This window comes from Eschrichtius robustus, chromosome 20 (assembly GCF_028021215.1).
Source record: "Eschrichtius robustus isolate mEscRob2 chromosome 20, mEscRob2.pri, whole genome shotgun sequence".
Taxonomy (NCBI): domain Eukaryota; kingdom Metazoa; phylum Chordata; class Mammalia; order Artiodactyla; family Eschrichtiidae; genus Eschrichtius; species Eschrichtius robustus.
The window spans coordinates 7853979-7872949 of NC_090843.1; the positions used below are offsets into that span (position 1 = coordinate 7853979).

Consider the following 18971-nt stretch of genomic DNA (forward strand, 5'->3'; position numbering starts at 1 on the left):
ACTCTGATGGGAGGAGGGCATAACATCGCTTTGATTCCTCCCATTAGACACAAATACACACATCAACCAAAAAATGGCCCGAATCGGAGATCATTTCAATTGTTACTATTCTCTATCATATATGATTTTTCTTATGGTTTTAGTCTTTATTTGTATGGAAATGAGAAATATATATATATAAAGTGAACATACTGAAAAAGTATCTGTATAACTGATCTAAACTGTCAGGCAACAGATGCTTTAATGTTTCCTCTATCATAGAACTTTCTACTCTTCTCCTCCAACTCTTCTACCTCTGCTCCCGACCTGCACCTGGCTTCCCTAGACGGGCCTTATGGACTAGATTTGGGGCACTGCTGCCTCACACCGAGGCTCAGCACAGCAGAAGTTTCTTTTCCTTACAAATGTAACCCAACGGACTTACACATACTGGATTTCTTTTAAGTCCAAGCAGGTGAGTAACATTACTAATCAATACCCAATCAAAAATATATTTCTCCTAAATGCCATATGAGGTTCTCCTCACCACAGAAATTCTGCCCTCAGATATTCCATACGGCTACGCTGAGAACATTTTTAGGGCAGATGAGGTTGACAAAGCATAGGGCGTCAACCCTCTGCCAGCCGGCTGGGATAAGGCAAAAAGTGATTCATTAACTGAATACCTGCCAAACCACATAATCATTCTAAAGAATCTGACTGAGCAGGTGGGAATGAACAAAAAGCAAAAAGGAGATGAACTTGTGTTACTTGCAGACCCACTCTGACATTAGAACATCAACATTCCCATGATTATGTTTGACTTTCCACAGAAACTAACATCCAATCTGATCTCTTGACACTCAACTGACCTCCAAGAAAGCCCCAAAGAAAAGCCAGTACCACCCACTCCTTTAAGAGACGGTTGGGAGGGGCTTAAAGAAAAACCTTTTCTTCTCTTAAGAACGCCTATGTTTTTCCTAGTTTCCAGTGTAGAAAAAAACTTCCTTGTAAATTACCCAATATAAATCGAACATACTTTTCTATTTATAAGTTACTTGACTTCCCTGTTGTTCAGTAACTTAGGAACAAATCAGGGGCACAGCTATTCTATAAACTTATAAAGGCAAACACAGCCACCATTAGCTCGCTGAAGCCTAGAGTAGTGCTGTCCACTAGAACTTTCTGTGATAATGATGTATCTGCACTGTCCACTGTAGTCATCATTAGCTACATGTGGCTACTGAGCAATCTGAAATTTTAATTAACGTAAATAGCTGTATGTGTTCAAGTGGCTACTGCACTGGACAGTACAGCCCAGCTCTGGAGAAACACACTCACACGAAACACTGTTAATTAAGCATCTCAAGTTAGCAAGACTCTTTATAATCATTTAATCAAACTGGCCAAATTTTTCAAAGTACAGATCCTGTGGAACGGAGCACCCGCAGAATAAGATACGCGAACAGACCTGGCACTAACCACACACATACCAGAGCCATCTCGTGAGCAGGCAGGATAAACTCCAGCATCAGTTTGATACCATGCAATCCGGCAAACAGGCCACCGACACCCTTTTAAGATGGGTGGGGTTCAGCAGTCGGGGCAACGGGTGTATAAGTAAGAGAAGAGTAAATTTGGTTTTACCAGCTACACAGGATCTGTCTCCTTTCCTACAGGGAGGGAATGGCTCAAATAAAAAAATTAAAATGATGTCTAAAATGCTAAACCTCTTTAATGCCATGTATTACCTTCGTTCCCTTTGAATAAGGAAACCTCTGTATCAAGGTACTGAACATAAGCAAATTTTCCCTCTGCTTCCAGAAAATTCTAAGTTCCATTGGAAATCTTACAAAAGTCTTAAACCGCAATGAAGGAAAAAGCCTATCTGAAGGGGAGGACTTCAGTCAATTGTGTTTTCCTAACAGCAGCTGCATTGCACAGTGACGTGGAGACCACTACTCTCTGGAGCAGAACTTCTCACGATCCTCCTGGGCTGGACAAAGTGTCTCCAAACAGGAAGGCTGAAACATATTTTGCTACTTACCCGCTTATTCTATAAACCTATCTTGGAGGCTAAGATAATCCTGAAGGGGCAGTGAAACAAGAAACACCTCTCTATACGTATGCAGAGGGAGGGTCCCTCAGAATCCACATGCATATGTCTCAAGTCGGCCACTGAACCAACAAGAACATGCTCCTAAACACAGGGGCAAACTCCCTGCATAAGAACTTGTGGTCTGCCTGGACCTTTCCCAGGTGTGCCTATGACAGAGAGAAACCTGAAGCCCAGAAGTAATGTGTTACTCAGTCCTAATAAACAAACTCGAGATCAATTTTTATAAAACTTCAAACACTCTCGGATGTGCTTTTCCACAGCCTCAAACCACATCTCAGTGCTAACTAAAACCAGCTGCTTGTGTCCTAAGGTAGAGACCCCCAGCTCTTTAAAACAAAGCTCCCAGATGGTTTTCGCTTGTCTACAAAAATTGCTGGAAGGTGGTGGTGTGACTGAGAGACAACAAGGCGAGTCTGACCACATTCTCCACCACACTCGCAGGAGAACCAAGGGGATGGGAACCAAGCCTCGCTCGGCCCAGTGAGGTCTAGTGAAAAACACATGGGATTTGAGTAAAAGAGGATACAAACCTCACTTAAAAATAGATTTTTTTTTTTTTTTTTAGAGAAAAGGGGAAATGATCTCCCTTCCAGTCAAACATTAAAACATTAGCCATAACCTGAGGATAAGAATCATGAAACCTGCAGAGACTTTAAAGCTGCCCACCCCCCACCCCACCCAAGAGCTGCCTTACACCCTCAAATCACCACCAGTGACAATTCAGGTAGGACCAAGGACTAACAAAGCAAAACAGAAATAAATTATAAAGTAAGACAATATTAAAGACATGAGAACATAAAGCTTGGCTAAAGAAAGGAAGGATTTTGCAGCTGGATTTTGGCAGCTGATTAAGCCTCAGCTCCAGTCTTTGCAGTTTAATATTATCTCCCTGAATTATTTTTTCCTTCCACGCTTTTCAGTAAACTGCAGTTTTAGTGTTTAAATGTCATAAAAACCTCTACAAGCAAGCAAGAAGCTGGGGCTACCAAATTCCTGCATTCCAGTTCCCAGAGGGTGGCAAACACCAACATCAGCCGGGTTAGGAAACACTGTAATGAAAAGCCCTGTCTCTCTCAGGCAGAGTGCTTGGTTTCCAGGGCAGAGAACAACTCGACACAATAAGGAGAACAGGCAAATCATCTGACAGTGGCACCAAGGAGCAAGAAGTTTGAGATTAGCCTCAAATGGCCAAAGGGCATTTCCCACATTTAATAACCCACGGTTCATTCAGTTCAATACACATTTAATCAGCCACAGTGCTAGACCTGACATCTCAGGATTTAACTAAACTTTATTTGACACTGCACTTAAATTACTTTATTTACTGGCTTGACCTGGTGGTATATGTGTGATATAGCACATTAGGCACGTAACTGTTTTTAATGTTGTTTTTTTTTTTTTTTTAATTTTTATTGGAGTATAGTTGCTTTACAATGTTGTGTTAGTTTCTACTGTACAGCAAAGTGAATCAGCTATACATATACATATATCCCCTCTTTTTTGGATTTCCTTCCCATTTAGGTCACCACAGAGCACTGAGTAGAGTTCCCTGTGCTATACAGTAGGTTCTCACTAGTTATCTATTTTATACATAGTATCAATAGTGTATATATGTCAATCCCAATCTCCCAATCCATCCCCCCACACCCCGCTTTTAATGTTAAAACCTTAATGGTATTCCTGGGATTAATACACATTTTGTTTGATCTACCAAATTATTTAAAGGTCTCTGATACTCAGGTGATCCTAATGTACTGTAAGATGTTTGAAAACCACAGATAACTGTATTCACCACGAGCACATTAACCAGGCACTTAAAAGATTCTACAAACGTTAAAATGATAAGGGAATACTGTAAACTCTATGTCAGTAAAATCAACAATTTACATGAAAGTAATAACTTCCTTTAAAAAAATAAAATCCAAACTGACACAACATGAAACAGGAAATCTGAATAGCCCTACAGCTTGTAAAGGAATAATATTTGTTTAAAACAAGCATAAACAAATTTTAAAAACCTTCTCACAAAGAAAACTCCAGGACCAATGGTATCACCGGTGAATTATAACAAACATTTAAGGAAAAAAAAATACCAGTGTTACATACTCTTTCAGAAAAAGAGAAGACGGGAACATCTCCAAATTTGTTTTATTAGGTATGTATAACCCTGACACCAACCCTAAAAAAGACATTACATACAAGACAAGAAAATCATAGGCCACTATTTCTCATGAAAACAGATGCAAAATTCTTAAAGTATTAACAAACCAAATCCAGCAATGTATAAATAAAAAGTACAATATATTATAACCAAGTGGGTTAAACCAGATATTCAAGGTTGGTTTAAACACTGAAAATTAATCAATGTCATTTACTACGTTAACAGGCTTCAAATATTCTTCCTGCTTCAGCCTTTAAAGATTTGAAACTATCCCTATATGGTTCTTTCCAACCCTTTGATTTCATACTCTTCAAACACACCACTGTATCTTGCAGGATAACAATTAAAAACTCATACAGGACTTCCCTGGTGGCACAGTGGTGAAGAATCTGCCTGCTAATGCAGGGGACACGGGTTCGATCCCTGGTCCAGGAAGATCCCACACGCCACGGAGCAGCTAAGCCCGTGTACCACAACTACTGAGCCTGCACTCTAGAGCCTGCATGACACAACTACTGAAGCCGGTGCAATCTAGGGCCCGTGCTCCGCAACAAGAGAAGCCATCGCAATGAGAAGCCGGCGCACTGCAACAAAGAGTAGCCCCTGCTCGCTGCAACTAGAGAAAGTCATGGTCAGTCACCTGATCACAGGTTGTTTTCTTAAGTCAGGTTGATTTCTTAAAAACATATTTTGGGACTCCCCTGGTGGTCCAGTGGGTAAGACTCCGTGCTCCCAATGCAGGGGGCCTGGGTTCGATCCCTGGTTGGGGAACTAGATCCCGCATGCCGCAACTAAGAAGTCCACATGATGCAACTAAAGATCCTGCATGCCACAACTAAGACACGCCACAGCCAAAATAAATAAATAAATAAATAGAATTTAAAAAAAATTTTTATTTTATAAATGTTAAGCATGAACAGCTTTTTAAAGTTACTTAATAAATGTTATCTTTTCTTGTCCTTTGTCTGATGTATGTCTGTGGCCCCATTCCTAAGGAGTCCCTATTTTATTTGCCCCTACTGACCTCTCTTGCCCCCTATTCTATCCAGAATTTCTGCCCCATTGTCACCGCCTGATGCCTGGCACAGAACTATAGCAGTTCTTTTCTTCCAGTATGTATCGCTTTAAAACAAAAGAGTTAACCCAGTTGCATAATCTAAATGGTTGCTATCAGCCCTAGTCCAGAAGAGAGACCTCTATACCCTAAATGCCAATGAAATGTTCTCAGCAGAAGTTTAGTCTTTTAGATTAACGAAAACTCAACTTTCTGGTATTGTTCTAGTCTTCTGTCTTTCAAGGAAATAAAGGGTAAATAAGGGGTAATATGTAATATACACAAAAGGCACAAAGAAATCCTTCAATTGTTGAAAGCTGTCCCCAACCCAAAGGAGCCATTCTGGAACAAGTCACTGAAAGGTTTGGATGCTTAAGACAACTCATCAGCACAACTAAGAAAGCACCTCATACAAACATCACTCCGGGTGCAGTAGCTTGCTGTGAAGTCTCATGAAATGCCACTGGTCCCTGCTGAGGCTGGAGACACAGGGAGCAGCCTAGTTTTTTCTCAGACGCTCTTCACCTAATATGGAGAAGGAGCTCTAAAAAAATGCCTCAATCACTGCCTACTTCATACAAACCAAGATGACCAGGATCTCTCATCTTTTGGAACTCATTTGGTTGTTCACACCCGCAAACAGGTAAGAATTATCTCAGCAGGAGCATCGGGTAGTATGGCTTTGCATGAATACTGCATATACACCTCACATAAAACAAGATGTTCTGGTTTAGCTGTCTTTAAAGGGCCCAGGAACAAGAGGTGGCCCTTTAGGGCTAGAAGGTTAGGACAAGAGGTCAGACGGACACAAGGGACATAACAGTCATGCTGCTGCACCACCTGCTGGGCCGAATGTAACCCCTGACTTTAAGCAGACCCTTGTTGCTCCCATTTTTACTGAAGGCTGTCACTGTCAATTTCTTTGCCGTCCAAACATAAGAACTCCTTGATAAACTCAGCTTTCAAAATAATTTTATTCAAGAGGGTACATCTTGAGACTGTTACCAAATCCCAAGCAGCAACAAAACACTACATGTTAAACACTCAGGGACAACCTCCAGACACACTCAGAAGAGAACAGAATAGGTCCTTGCTCCTTACCTGGGCGATGGCTGCCTCATTGTCGGCCAATCCCAGTAAAAAGATCCTCACTTTGTCGATCCTCACCGGGACCGCTCTGCCTCTCCATTCCACTTCACTCATGGTGGCTGCCTGCTTGGCTCGAGTCTGCGTGATCAATGCCTGGAAGGCAGTTTTAAAAAGTTAAAGCTTTAACTGTGGATATGAGTGATCAAGGTGGCAATCAGTGGAAACCATCATTTGTCTCTTTCTAAAACTAACATATTACAGCTTATAGAGTATATACAAATTTGTATTTAAATTCCTCCCTGGCGTATTTCTTAGCTTATAGAAACTCCAATATTAAAAGGACACAACAGAAGGCTAACAAGAGCAACACTAAGTTTTGGCAAGGGTGTAAGGAGAAAAGCATTGCAAGCAGAAATGTAAATTAGTAGAAACTTACTAAAAATATTTGTCAATATGTATCAAAAGTTTCCAAAACATTCAATTCCACTTTTACAAATTTATCCTAAGGAAATAACTAAGACTGTATACAAAAACTGGGGACACAGATACTCATGTTAATACCAGTTACCACTTTAAACAATTAACAATAATAAGTGGTCAAATAAAACATGTACCACAATGGAATACCATGTGGTCACCAAAAGATGTGTGGAAATGTATTTACTGAAGTGGAAAAAATGCAAGTGACATTAAATTTAAGAAGCACGTTACTAAACAGTGTATACTGAGATTCTATTTTTAAAACATATGCCTTTTTCTCTACATATACAAGTTTGCGGGACTTCCCTGGTGGTGCAGTGGTTAAGAATCTGCCTGTCAATACAGGGGACATGGGTTCGAGCCCTAGTCCGGGAAGATCCCACATGCTGCAGAGCAACTAAGCCCGTGCCCCACAACTACCGAGCCGGCGCTCTAGAGCCCACGAGCCACAACTACTGAAGCCAGCGCGCCTAGAGCCCATGCTCCGCAACTAGAGAAGCCACCACAGTGAGAAGCCTGCGCACCACAATGAAGAGTAGCCCCCGCTTGCCGCAACTAGAAAAAGCCCGCATGCACTAGTGAAGACCCAAAGCAGCCATAAATAAATAAATAAATAAATAAAAATTTAAAAAAAAAAAAGTTTGCAAGATATTCATCATATCATTAACAGTGGTTACCTCTGGGTGGTAACCCACATGATTCTGTTTTTTAAAAAATTTATTTATTTTATTTTTATTTTTGGCTGTGTTGGGTCTTTGTTGCTGTGCGCGGGATTTCTCTAGTTGCGGCGAGCGGGGGCTACTGTCCATTGCAGTGCGCGGGCCTCTCATTGCAGTGGCTTCTCTTGTTGTGGAGCACGGGCTCTAGGCACGTGGGCCTTGGCAGCTGCGGCACGCGGGCTCCAGAACACAGGCTCAGCAGTTGTGGCGCACAGGCCCAGGTGCTCCGCAGCATGTGGGATCTTCCCAGACCAGGGTTCAAACCCATGTCCCCTGCATTGGCAGGCGGAGTCTCAACCAATGCGCCACAAGGGAAGCCCCTAAATGATTCTATTTTTTTTTCCCCCAATCTTTCCCAATCTTTTATATTTCCTACTTTTTCTATGAGTACCAAAGTAAGAAAGTTGAACACTTTAAAATATTAAGTGACAATAGTTTTTGTTAAAAATAGATATAAATATGCATATATTGACAGCAATTATCCTTGGATGACAGGATTATGGATTACTTCTTTTACTGGACTTTTTTCAAACCAAAGACTTTTCACAAAAATGTGCATACTAGATTACCTCCAATTTTTCAGCCAGGAGACCCTCAGTGCCCCCAGACCTCAATCTCATCTGCATGAGTTCATTGATAGCTGACTGGTCCCCTGAGAAAAAGAGAGATATTGAGTGGAAAATCCTCGAGCAAGTTGGCTGTTCCCTCAAGAACCACTAGATTCAACTCCAAGCTCTTCTCCCCCCACAAGCACGTTTCAAGGACTCCCAAGTCCTTTCACAAAGCTCTTGGTGAGTACAGAAGATGGCAGGGCCAAAACTGAAGCAATGGAATTCCCTTCTGGGTTTCGAGCAGGTCTAACTCTGACAATTCTACTTTTTTCATCAACCAAAACCCACGCCAAAGATGGAAGCAAGGGAAAGGGAAGAAAGTTAAAGAAATTCTCTAGGCTCTCTGAGATGAACCACCACCAAGCCACCTGTCGATGCCCCACGCAGCCCGCTCACCAATGTTATATGCACAGTAGCGGATGTTGGGCGAGATCTCCTCCACACGCTGGTTGTACAGCACAGCCTGCTCCTCTGTGAAAGCGCTGGCCAGCTTCTCATAGATAGTCCTGCGAGGAAAAAAACATCATGGTTCACGGCACCCTCACTTTAAGAAAATAAACTCACAAGGAACACAGACCAACTACCAGAACTGGCATGTTCTGAGGCTGAAAGAGAAGAATCAACATTTCTAAAGAGAAGAAAAAAAGAAAGAAATTGTAATAACTTTCACAGAAACAAGCATTAGCTGATCTGCAGCTTGAATGTGACTATCATCAAAACTGGTCACAGTTATAAAGCAGAAACTAACACACCACTGTAAAGCAATTATACTCCAATAAAGATGTTAAAAAAAAAACAAACAAACTGGTCACAGCCTTTGGACCAGAGGACTTACTTGCATTTGTTAAAAGCCTCAATGGCAGCTTTCCATTCTTGATGTTCAAACCGCAGCATTCCTGAGAGGTAAGCTGTGTAAGCCTGTAAGGGGACGGGAAAAGAGAAACTGCTTCAACACCCGACAACCAGACAGCCCAATCTCCTCTACTTGCTTCGAACTTTGATATCAAGAATACAGAGATATTCAGGTTGATTCTAAAAGAAAAAAATTTATTTCACTAATAAAATGTGATACATAGGTAATTTTATGATTCATTTTACTTCCTAGGAAAGAACTTCAAAATAAAGAAAATTTGTTCTCTTCATTTTATTTAACAACCCGCTTCTGGGCTATAACATAAGCATCAAAAGTTGAAATATCTTTCATCTCTTTTCAAATATTACGAAAAAAATTCTTATTTTGTGAACTTCCCAGATACAAGTTCTCCATGCACATATCAAAAGAAGCATGGGCTTTCTTAAAAGTTAGAGCTAATTGTTAAAAACCAAGAGCTCAAAAACAAAAACAAGAGCCAACTTCACTTTTTAAAAGCAAGATTAGGTTTTTTCCTCTCCTGACTACCAACATATAATGTAAGAAACTCTGTTCTGTTTACGTCTCTAATCTCCACAATAAAGCAAAGCTGACGTTAAGACACTAACCTGAGCCTCCAACTTGGTCTTGGCGTCCACACGATTGCTCTCACACAAGCGTTCCAACTCCTCCGCATGCTTCACAGCTTTGCGTAGGCGAGATAACAAGTGGAACCGTTTTCGAGGTTCAGTGTTGGCTTCCTGTTTGAGCTGCATGGCATAGCTCCAGGCTCTCTCAGCATCCATCAGAACCAGAAGCAAATATCTAAACCAGAGACAGAATGGGCCAACTGAACAGCAAAGGCCAGGAGCACCAGACTCAGATATTCTCTGACGTGCAATCTTTGGCCTCTCAACTTTTCCCTATGCTCTCCCTTGCTTTCCTCCTCAGAGCTGCTCTTCAGTATCAACCATGGCTCCCAAATCAGCATCTCTGATAGGTTTCTAACCACCTATCAGACACATCTCATTGAAAAGCCTGCTATCGCCTCAAACTTGGCAAACTCAGACTTACCCCTCCCAAATTTAGCAAATAGAGGCAGTCTAGCTAGGCACATAATCTGGCCTCATCTTTGAATCATATCTCCTTCATCCCAACTCAGTTGGAAACCAAGTCCTTGAGAAGCAGTGTATACATACATATATATATGTGTGTGTGTGTATTTTTTTAAATTGAAGTATAGCTGACTTAAAACATTATATTAGTTTCAGGTGTACCACACAGAGATCCGATATTTTTATACATTATGAAATGATCACCACAGGAAGTCTAGTCATCATACAAAGGTATTACTATATTATTGACTATATTCCCTATGTTGTGCATTATATCCCTGTGACTCTATTGTATAACTGGAAGTTTGTACTTCTTAATCCCCTTCCCCTATTTCACCCACGCCTTCCCACTTCTCTCCCCTCTGGCAACCACCAGCTTGTTCTCTACAAGTCTGTTTTGTTTGTTCATTTGTTTTTTAGATTCCACATATAAGTGAGATCATACAGTATCTGTCTTCCCCTAATTTCACTTAGCATAATACTCTCTAGGTCCACCCATGTTGTCGCAAATGGCAAGATTTCATTCTTTTTTATGGCTGAGTCACATATATGTAACCTGATCTTGCTTTTACAAGAAGAAGTTGGCATCCCTTGTTTTTGTTTCTGAGCTCTGGTTTAAATATAGATATAGACATAGATTTAGATATAAAACCTTCTTTATCTGTTATCTATCAGTGGACACTTAGGCTGCTTCCACATCTTAGCTATTGTAAACAATGCTACACAATAAACGCTGGCGTGCATGTATCTTTTTTAATTCGTGTTTTTGGGGGTTTTTTTTTTCAGATACATACCCAGAAGTGGAATTGCTGAGTCATACAGTTCTATTTTTAGTTTTTGGAGGAACCTCTGTACTGTTTTCCACAGTGACCGCACCAATTTACATTCCCACCAACAGTGCACGAGGGCTCCCTTCTCTCCACATCCTCACCAACACTTGTTATTTCTTGTCTTTCTGATCACAGCTATTCCGACAGGTGTGAGGTGATATCTCATCGTGGTTCTGATTTGCATTTCCCTGACAACTAGTGATGTGGAACATCTTTTCAGGTGCCTGATGGCCATCTGTATAACCTCCTTAGAAAAATTTCTATTCAGATCCTCTGCCCATTTTTTAATTGAATTGTTTGTTTTTTTGATATTGAGCTGTATGAGTTCTTTATATATTTTGGATAGTAACCCCTCATCGGATATATCATTTGGAAATATCTTCTCCCATTTAACAGGTTGCCTGTTCATTTTGTTGATGGTTTCTTTCGCTGGGCAAAGAGAGGCAGTATATTGAAGTGGTTAAGAGCCTGGATTGGAATCTCAGTGCCACCACTCACTAGCTGTGTGACTTCGGGCAAAATACTAACCTTTCTGTGCTTCACTCTCCCATGCAGTAATACATATAACACACTTAGATCAGAGCCTGGCACTTACTAACTGCTATATAAGTTAGCTACTTTATTATTATTATGGTGAATCTTTCTTTAAACTACTGCCTTGATTCATCTTCCTTTAACTGCAGCTTAGCCTGGTCTCACTGTTGTAACAGACTCTTCCTAACTTGATCTCATCGGATTTAATCAATCCAGCCTGCTTCGTCCCATCATGCTCTAGTTTTCTGACTGTGTCTCATACACTAAGTTCCGAGCCTCTTCGCTGCCTGAGCAGTAGCTAACAACTGCCCAGAGCATTACAGTTCCTACACTGCATCCAAAGACACCATGGCACACTGTTTCCCCAAACACAGAATGTCTTTTCCTCTCACAAATCCTGAAAGGTCCAGCCTCCTCCATGCAGGCTTCCTGGCTTCCCCATCAAGAACCCCCAAACTAACTTCTCCCTTCCAAGACTTCAGAATTCTTATCAGTAAATGACACACAATATGGCAGTTTTGCTATCTTGTAGTGTTCCCTGTTCTGTACTCAACCAATATCTCTCAACAATATCAGAATCAATGAGGTTCAGTAACTATGCCTCCCCAACTCTTCTACATCCAATATGGTGTCTAACTCAGTTCTGGCCACAACTCGCCCACGGGACAGCAAACTTTTTTCATAAAGGGCCCAACAGTAAGTATTTTAGGCTTTATAGGCCATATGGTCTCTGTCACAACTACTCTGCTACTGTAGCACAAAAGCAGCTGTAAGCAATATCTAAATAAATGGTGTGGCTGTGTTCCAACTTTATTTACAATAAACAGGTGGCAGGAAGACCATTTTGGTCCACAGGTCAAAGTCTGAGGAACTGACCCATAGACTTTTAATACATATTGCTTTGATAGAGTAATCCTGTCATGTTAAGCATGAATGCATTCAGCACTGAAATACAAAACTCTTCTGTAATAATTTACACATGGCCAGATTTTGCTTAAGACATAATGGCTTAAGTAAGCACTCAGACATTGAAATTTGCGTTCTAGAAACCTTACCTAATAACCAGTTAGAGTCTAATAGCTTACTTCAACATTTACCATGCTACCATAGTTCCTGAACAAGTTAGAGAGTCTCTCTGAGGCTCAGTCTCCTCATCTTATGACACAGGAGTAGTAAAGATGTCTATTCCACAGGGTCACGTGAAATAACTAAGAGTCTGACACAACACCTGTCACGCTGTAATTGTTCAATAAATGTATTAGCAAGATGCATTCAGCACTTAGCACTGAGCAGTCAATACCTGTTATCGGTCAGAAGATCTTCAGTTACTTTTTTCCCTGTGAATTTGTGTCTGTTCCCCATCTTGAAGTTGAGTGTTTTCCGAAGACGTCTTTGTCTACGGGAACAGTAGCCTCTGTAGGAAACCACAACCAAAAATCATTCGGCCAAGCTGATAATACTTTCAATAGTAAATTCTACAATAAGGTAAGGTCAAAAGTTTGGGGGTATTCTACTTATGGTTGCTGTAGATACCACCATCCTCTTGCAAACATTTATTGAATGGAAACCTGCAAGCAATATGACTGGTACCACAGAAAACATGAAGAGATGAGGACACAGCACCCATTCTCAAAGAACCCATACTCTAGTTGGAGAGAATCATGCAGATAAAATGGCAACCAAAAAAACAAGGCAAATGTCAAATTGAACAAACAATCATTCTCTTCTTGCTAACCCACTTTGCTGGGGTGGACTTATGGTGGGTTTTGAAAGAATGAGTAGGATCCTGATGGATGTGAAAGGGAAGCAGGGGCGTCCTGAGGGAGACTGTGATGATAATGAAGGCGTGGAGAAAGAAGCTGCAAGCGTATTGGAAGAAAAGTGAGGAGGTTAATTAGGATATCAATAAGAAAACTATAAACATCACCTCTGTGCCAAGCCTCTCTCTTCTGTACTCATGCAACTTTTTATTCTTACTTCTACTACAATATGAGAGCATTATATTATGTTCTTATATGTCTATCTCACTAACATAAACTCCCTTAGTGCAAAGATGATTTTATTTTCAAGTTTCCCCCAATGTCATAGCACAGTGCCTAACATATAGATGTGCAATAAATGTATTTTGACTAAATTGTGTAAAAGTACATGTAAAATTTTACCACCCTTAATCAAATAATATAGCATAAAATTTACAATACAAAGTGATATTAAATGGTACTTCAAAATCTCAGTCTTAAAGCTACCAGAGCGGACTTCCCTGGTGGCGCAGTGGTTAAGAATCCGCCTCCCAATGCAGGGGACACGGGTTCGAGCCCTGGTCCAGGAAGATCCCACATGCCGTGGAGCAACTAAGCCCATTGAGCCAAAACTACTGAGCCCACGTGCTGCAACTACTGAAGCCCGTGCGCCTAGAGCCCGTGCTCTGCAACAAGAGAAGCCACCGCAATGAGAACCCCGCGCACCGCAATGAAGAGCAGGTCCTGCTCACTGCAACTAGACAAAAGCCCGAGTGCAGCAACGAAGACCCAACACAGCCAAAAATAAATAAATAAATAAATACATTTATTTTAAAAAAAAAAAGCTACCAGAGCACAGGTTATTAAAAAGAAGAAATAATAGTCTGACCGAATCTATGAGCTAGATATTTTCCCTCGATTCATAATTATGCTTTAATTATCACTTACCCTTTCACATAAAAATCAAATGGGGGGCTTCCCTGGTGGCGCAGTGGTTAAGAATCTGCCTGCCAATGCAGGGGACACGGGTTCGAGCCCTGGTCTGGGAAGATCCCACATGCCGCGGAGCAACTAAGCCCGTGAGCCACAACTACTGAGCCTGCGCGTCTGGAGCCTGTGCTCTGCAACGGGAGAGGCCGCGACAGTGAAAGGCCCGCGCACCGCGATAAAGAGTGGCCCCCGCTCGCCGCAACTGGAGAAAGCCCTCGCACAGAAACGAAGACCCAACACAGGCAAAAATAAATAAATAAATAAATTTATTAAAAAAAAAAAAAATCAAATGGGACACTCACACATTATGAGTAGAAATACAAATCGGTAAAAATTTTCTGGCAATATGGATACATTTATCAAGATCCTTAAAAACGTTCATACTCCCTGAACTGACAGTCTATTTCTATACTACTCTATACTAAAGAAATGATCAGAAATACAAAGAGGTATGAACAGATATTCACGGGAACAATATTTTTAAACCTACAAAACTGGCTATGATATAAATAACCAACTTGGGGGAATAGGTAAATAAATTATGGTATGCCTATATATTGAGTTATAATGCAACTAATAAAAATCACATGTATGGAACATTTTTATAGGCATGGAGAAATACGTACCATATAACGTTTGGCAAAAAAGAGGAATACAAAGTTGTATATATGATATGAGCAAACTTATGAAAAAAAATGCATAGAAAGAAACTAGAAGAACAAAAATACTATTTGGTAGGCACATACCTACAAATATATTTATGTACTAAAAGACATAAAAACGGACTAAAAGGTACACATCAAAGTCATTTTTATGTTATGAATATTTTACCACCAAAAAAATCTAATTAAAAATGTAACATTGAAAACAATTAATAATAACTAGAAAAAACAAAAATTCGAGTCAACCAATAGCCATTCAATTGGGGGACAAAAGCAGACTGCGATTCATCCCTGCAATGGAATACTACTGAGCAGTATGTTAGGTGAGAGAATGTAGACACAAAAGGCTATGTTCTGAAAAAAGCAGAACTATAATGACGGAAATCAGAACAGTGATTGCCAACAGCTGGAATGTAACCCAGATTCTATAATATGGTTAAGTTAAAAAAAAAAAAAAAAAAAGATTACCATAACTTATTTTCAGCAGAAGCCTCCAATGTATCTGCAATATTGTGAGACAAAATGGATATAAAGATCGGCTCCTTTTAAATCTGAAAATTAAGTGTCTTCTTGAGAATTCAATACAAGTTAAGAACTAGACTTTCTAGGTATACTTTCTGGTACAGCAGAATAAGTAGGATAGTAAAAAAGCAAACCAAATTTGAAAATTCCACAGAGATTTGTATATATCTTGCACATGATACTAACCTGTACCTCTGAAAATCTCCATGCCGTAAACCATGCTGCTGCTGGGATTCCTTAATAATCTGAAGAACTAGAGCCAAGATTAAGGAAAAGTTTACAGTGCCAAGAATCCAAATAAATCAAAACATTCATCTATATTAGTACTATTAGTCTACATTTGTATCAAATCACAGCACATTAAACATTTCTGAAATACTTAGTACATTAATGAAATCTCTGGTAAGCATTTTCAATAGCTATCTTATCATAGGACAGGACCAGGGCTAAGCATGTAGAAAAGTTGACTGCCTGAACTGTTAACTACTTTCAAAACTAAAAAAGAAGGGCATCATTAGCCATTGAGGATTAATGAGACCCAACAGCTTAAAGCTGGATTCTAAATGCTGACTACAACTGGGGTGGTTCCCAGTGATTTACACCTGGACCCAATGTTTTACTCATTTTAGCAGATTCAGGTTATAAACGACGTGTACTACTCCTCTATTTGCATAACCTCGTACATCTGCCAAATCTGACTTTCCTTAACAGCTGTGATGTTGCATGTGCCTATGGTGAGCACATGCCAACCAAACCAGACCACAGTTTGTATTAAAATACTAGTTTTTCTTTTAAAAGAAAAAGCCCTGAGCAAACTCTCCTTTTTAAGAATCTTAAAATATTTAAAGATTATGTCCCAAACTTTAGGAAGTCCAACGACCTTTGTCTACAATTTTAGTTTTCTTTTAAAGTTTCCCCAATGCTTCTTTACAGATGTATTTTAAAATACTGAACAATAAAAGGACTATTTCAATAACTAAAAAGAGACAAACAGATATAAGGTGTGCAGTAAAATCAAGGCATTCTAACATCCATTTGAAAGGATACCACCAGTTCAAAAAGTAAAATTTCAATCTCCTGAAAACTTCACTATATTAAGATGTCAAGCTAAATGTATTATTTCAGAAATTCACCTACATTTTCTCCACTACTTATTCGTTTCAAAAAGCCACAAACTAATGTCATCAACACTCAATTGTGATACTAGAAAACTGATGAAAACTAGAAACCGATTCATCTGAATGACTCTCAACAAGATAAAAGGTCTACAGACCTATCAAGAAAGCTATACAAGTAATGTTAACAATCTACAATGATTTATATTCAAAATGGGCAATAAGCTTTCCCTTACAACACTCAACCTTTGCCTCCACTTCCAGAGCATCAAACTGTAATTTTTATTATCCATTCCCCAACGGCTGTCAGACAGAAGTATTAGGCCAAAAGGTCAAGACTGCAGTTTCCTCTCCCCAGTTCATTGGCCCCAGTTGCCAAGGCAGTAGTTCACCAGAGTGGCCAGTGTCAGCCCCATCGCCAGCCCCTCCAACTGGGCAACTGCGGGGAAACTGAAGAAAACTGCCCAATATTCCGGTGCCGCTTGAAAGAAGAGGACGTTCCCCAGACTGGAGGACAAAGAAGATGCGAGGAAAGGCCAGTCGAAAACCAGACCCTGAAACTCTAAGTGCCAAAAGGTAGAAGCGAGAGAAACTGCAACCTTCGGCCTCTCCTGCCCAGGTCTTGCCGCAACCCGCCGCCTCTCCCGCCCCCGGCCCGCCAGATCGACACGTAGTCATTGCGAGTTAGGCCCGATTACTGTAGGATACTCTCCAAACTCAGGCTATCTCCGAATTCTTTGTTTGCCTTCGATCCAGCTGAAGGCCGTTCGTTTTCCTTATTTTCCTCTCCTCCGGCACCGCGTCCACCACCGCTACCGCCGCTGCTGCTACCACCGCCGCCGGCAGGAACCTGCTTCTCAGCAGCCATCTTGCCCCTGCGCCGCAGAGCAGGACGGGATAGAGGAGGCGGGACGACCGGAGAGAGAGAGAGAGAGAGAGAGAGAGAGAGAGAGAGAGCGGAGCCGGCTCGGCCGGGCTGACGGGATACCGGCGGACTCCGCCGCCGACGGCCCTGCCCGCAGGCAGCGGCCACTTGTTGGAGTGCGCCTGCGCGTGGACTAGGCTTCGGGTTTCAAACGGTGGTGGGCTAGGCTGAGGGCCCGCGGACGCCGTAACTGCTGAGGTCTCCTGGGGTAACTCTACTTCCAGTCCACCAAGGGTGGAGGACCCGGAGATGTCCCCCTCCCACACCTCCTGCATCCCTGCACAGGGGATCCGGCTCAGGTCCCGCGCACAGAGAGCGGGTGCAGTTGGATAAGACCTTTGGATTTCGGAGTGTCTACCTCCCCGGGGGCTCTGGAGATGGGGTTCCCACCCTACGCAACGAAACACCACGCCTGGGAGGGAACCACCTCTGTCTGCGCTTTCCTTTGGAGCCGACCATAGTGCAGGGACTTCCTCTAATGGATGGGGATCGGTGCCCTTCCCTGGACTTCCGGTCGAGCAGTCCGAGGAGGGAGAAGTGCTGAAGCGAGGGATACCATGAATCTTTCCTCTGCCATATGGCACTGCGAGCTCTGGAGTCTGATCTCTGCAGCTCCAATTCTGGCTCTGCCATTACTGGTTGGGAGATGTTGGGCAAATAATCTCCCTCTAAACCTTATCCCTCATCTGTGAATGGGGATAACCAATTAGGGTGGTTATGAAGACTAAATTAAATGGTGCATTTTTAAAGTAAGTCTGCACTAATCATTAGGGAAATGCAAATCAAAACCACAATGAATGATCACCTCACACCCATTAAGGTGGCTAATATTAAAAGGATAATAATAACAGAAAATAACATGTATTGGCGAGGATGTGGAGAAACTGTAACCTTGGTGCACTTTTGGTGCAAATATAAAATGGTACATCCACAGTGAAAGACAGTATGGCAGCTCTTTATAAAATTAAAAGAATTGCCATATGATCCAGCAATTTCACTTCTGGGTATATATCCAAAAGGATTGAAAGCAGAGTCTTTAAGAGTTATTTGTACACCCACGTTTATAGTAGCATTATTCACAATAGCCAAGAGATGGAAGCAACCCAGCGGCCCTCAGGGATAAGCAAAATATGGTCTGTCCATACAATGGAATATTATTCAGCCTTAAAAAGGAAGGAAATTCTGACACATGCTACAACATGATTGAAGCTCAGAAATATTGTGCTAAGTAAGCCAGTCATGAAAAGATATGGTATGATTCCACTTATATAAGGTATCTAGTGTAGTCAAATTCATAGAAAGTAGAATGATGGTTACTGGGGGCTGAAGGCAGGGGAAATGGAGAGTTATTGTTTAATGGGTATAGACTGTCAGTTTTGCAAGATCAAAAAGTTCTTGAGATTGGTTGCACACCAATGTGAATATACTTAACACTACTGAACTATACACTTAAAATGTTTAAGGTGGCAAACTGTGT

General features: G+C 41.2%; 1 protein-coding gene across 1 annotated transcript in view; it reads right to left on the bottom strand.

Annotated features, from left to right (window-relative positions):
- Nucleotides 1-17453, bottom strand: part of SRP68 (signal recognition particle 68) — a 29504-nt gene extending 12051 nt beyond the window's left edge. Inside the window, exons 1-8 of the mRNA XM_068530338.1 lie at nucleotides 17278-17453; nucleotides 15641-15707; nucleotides 12842-12955; nucleotides 9692-9887; nucleotides 9048-9130; nucleotides 8609-8718; nucleotides 8171-8253; nucleotides 6415-6555 (exon numbers count right to left, since the gene is read on the bottom strand). Coding sequence (XP_068386439.1) covers nucleotides 6415-6555; nucleotides 8171-8253; nucleotides 8609-8718; nucleotides 9048-9130; nucleotides 9692-9887; nucleotides 12842-12955; nucleotides 15641-15707; nucleotides 17278-17437 — 954 coding nt within the window. The 5' untranslated portion in view covers nucleotides 17438-17453. The remainder of the gene's footprint in view (nucleotides 1-6414; nucleotides 6556-8170; nucleotides 8254-8608; nucleotides 8719-9047; nucleotides 9131-9691; nucleotides 9888-12841; nucleotides 12956-15640; nucleotides 15708-17277) is intronic.
- Between the last annotated feature and the right edge of the window lie 1518 nt (nucleotides 17454-18971).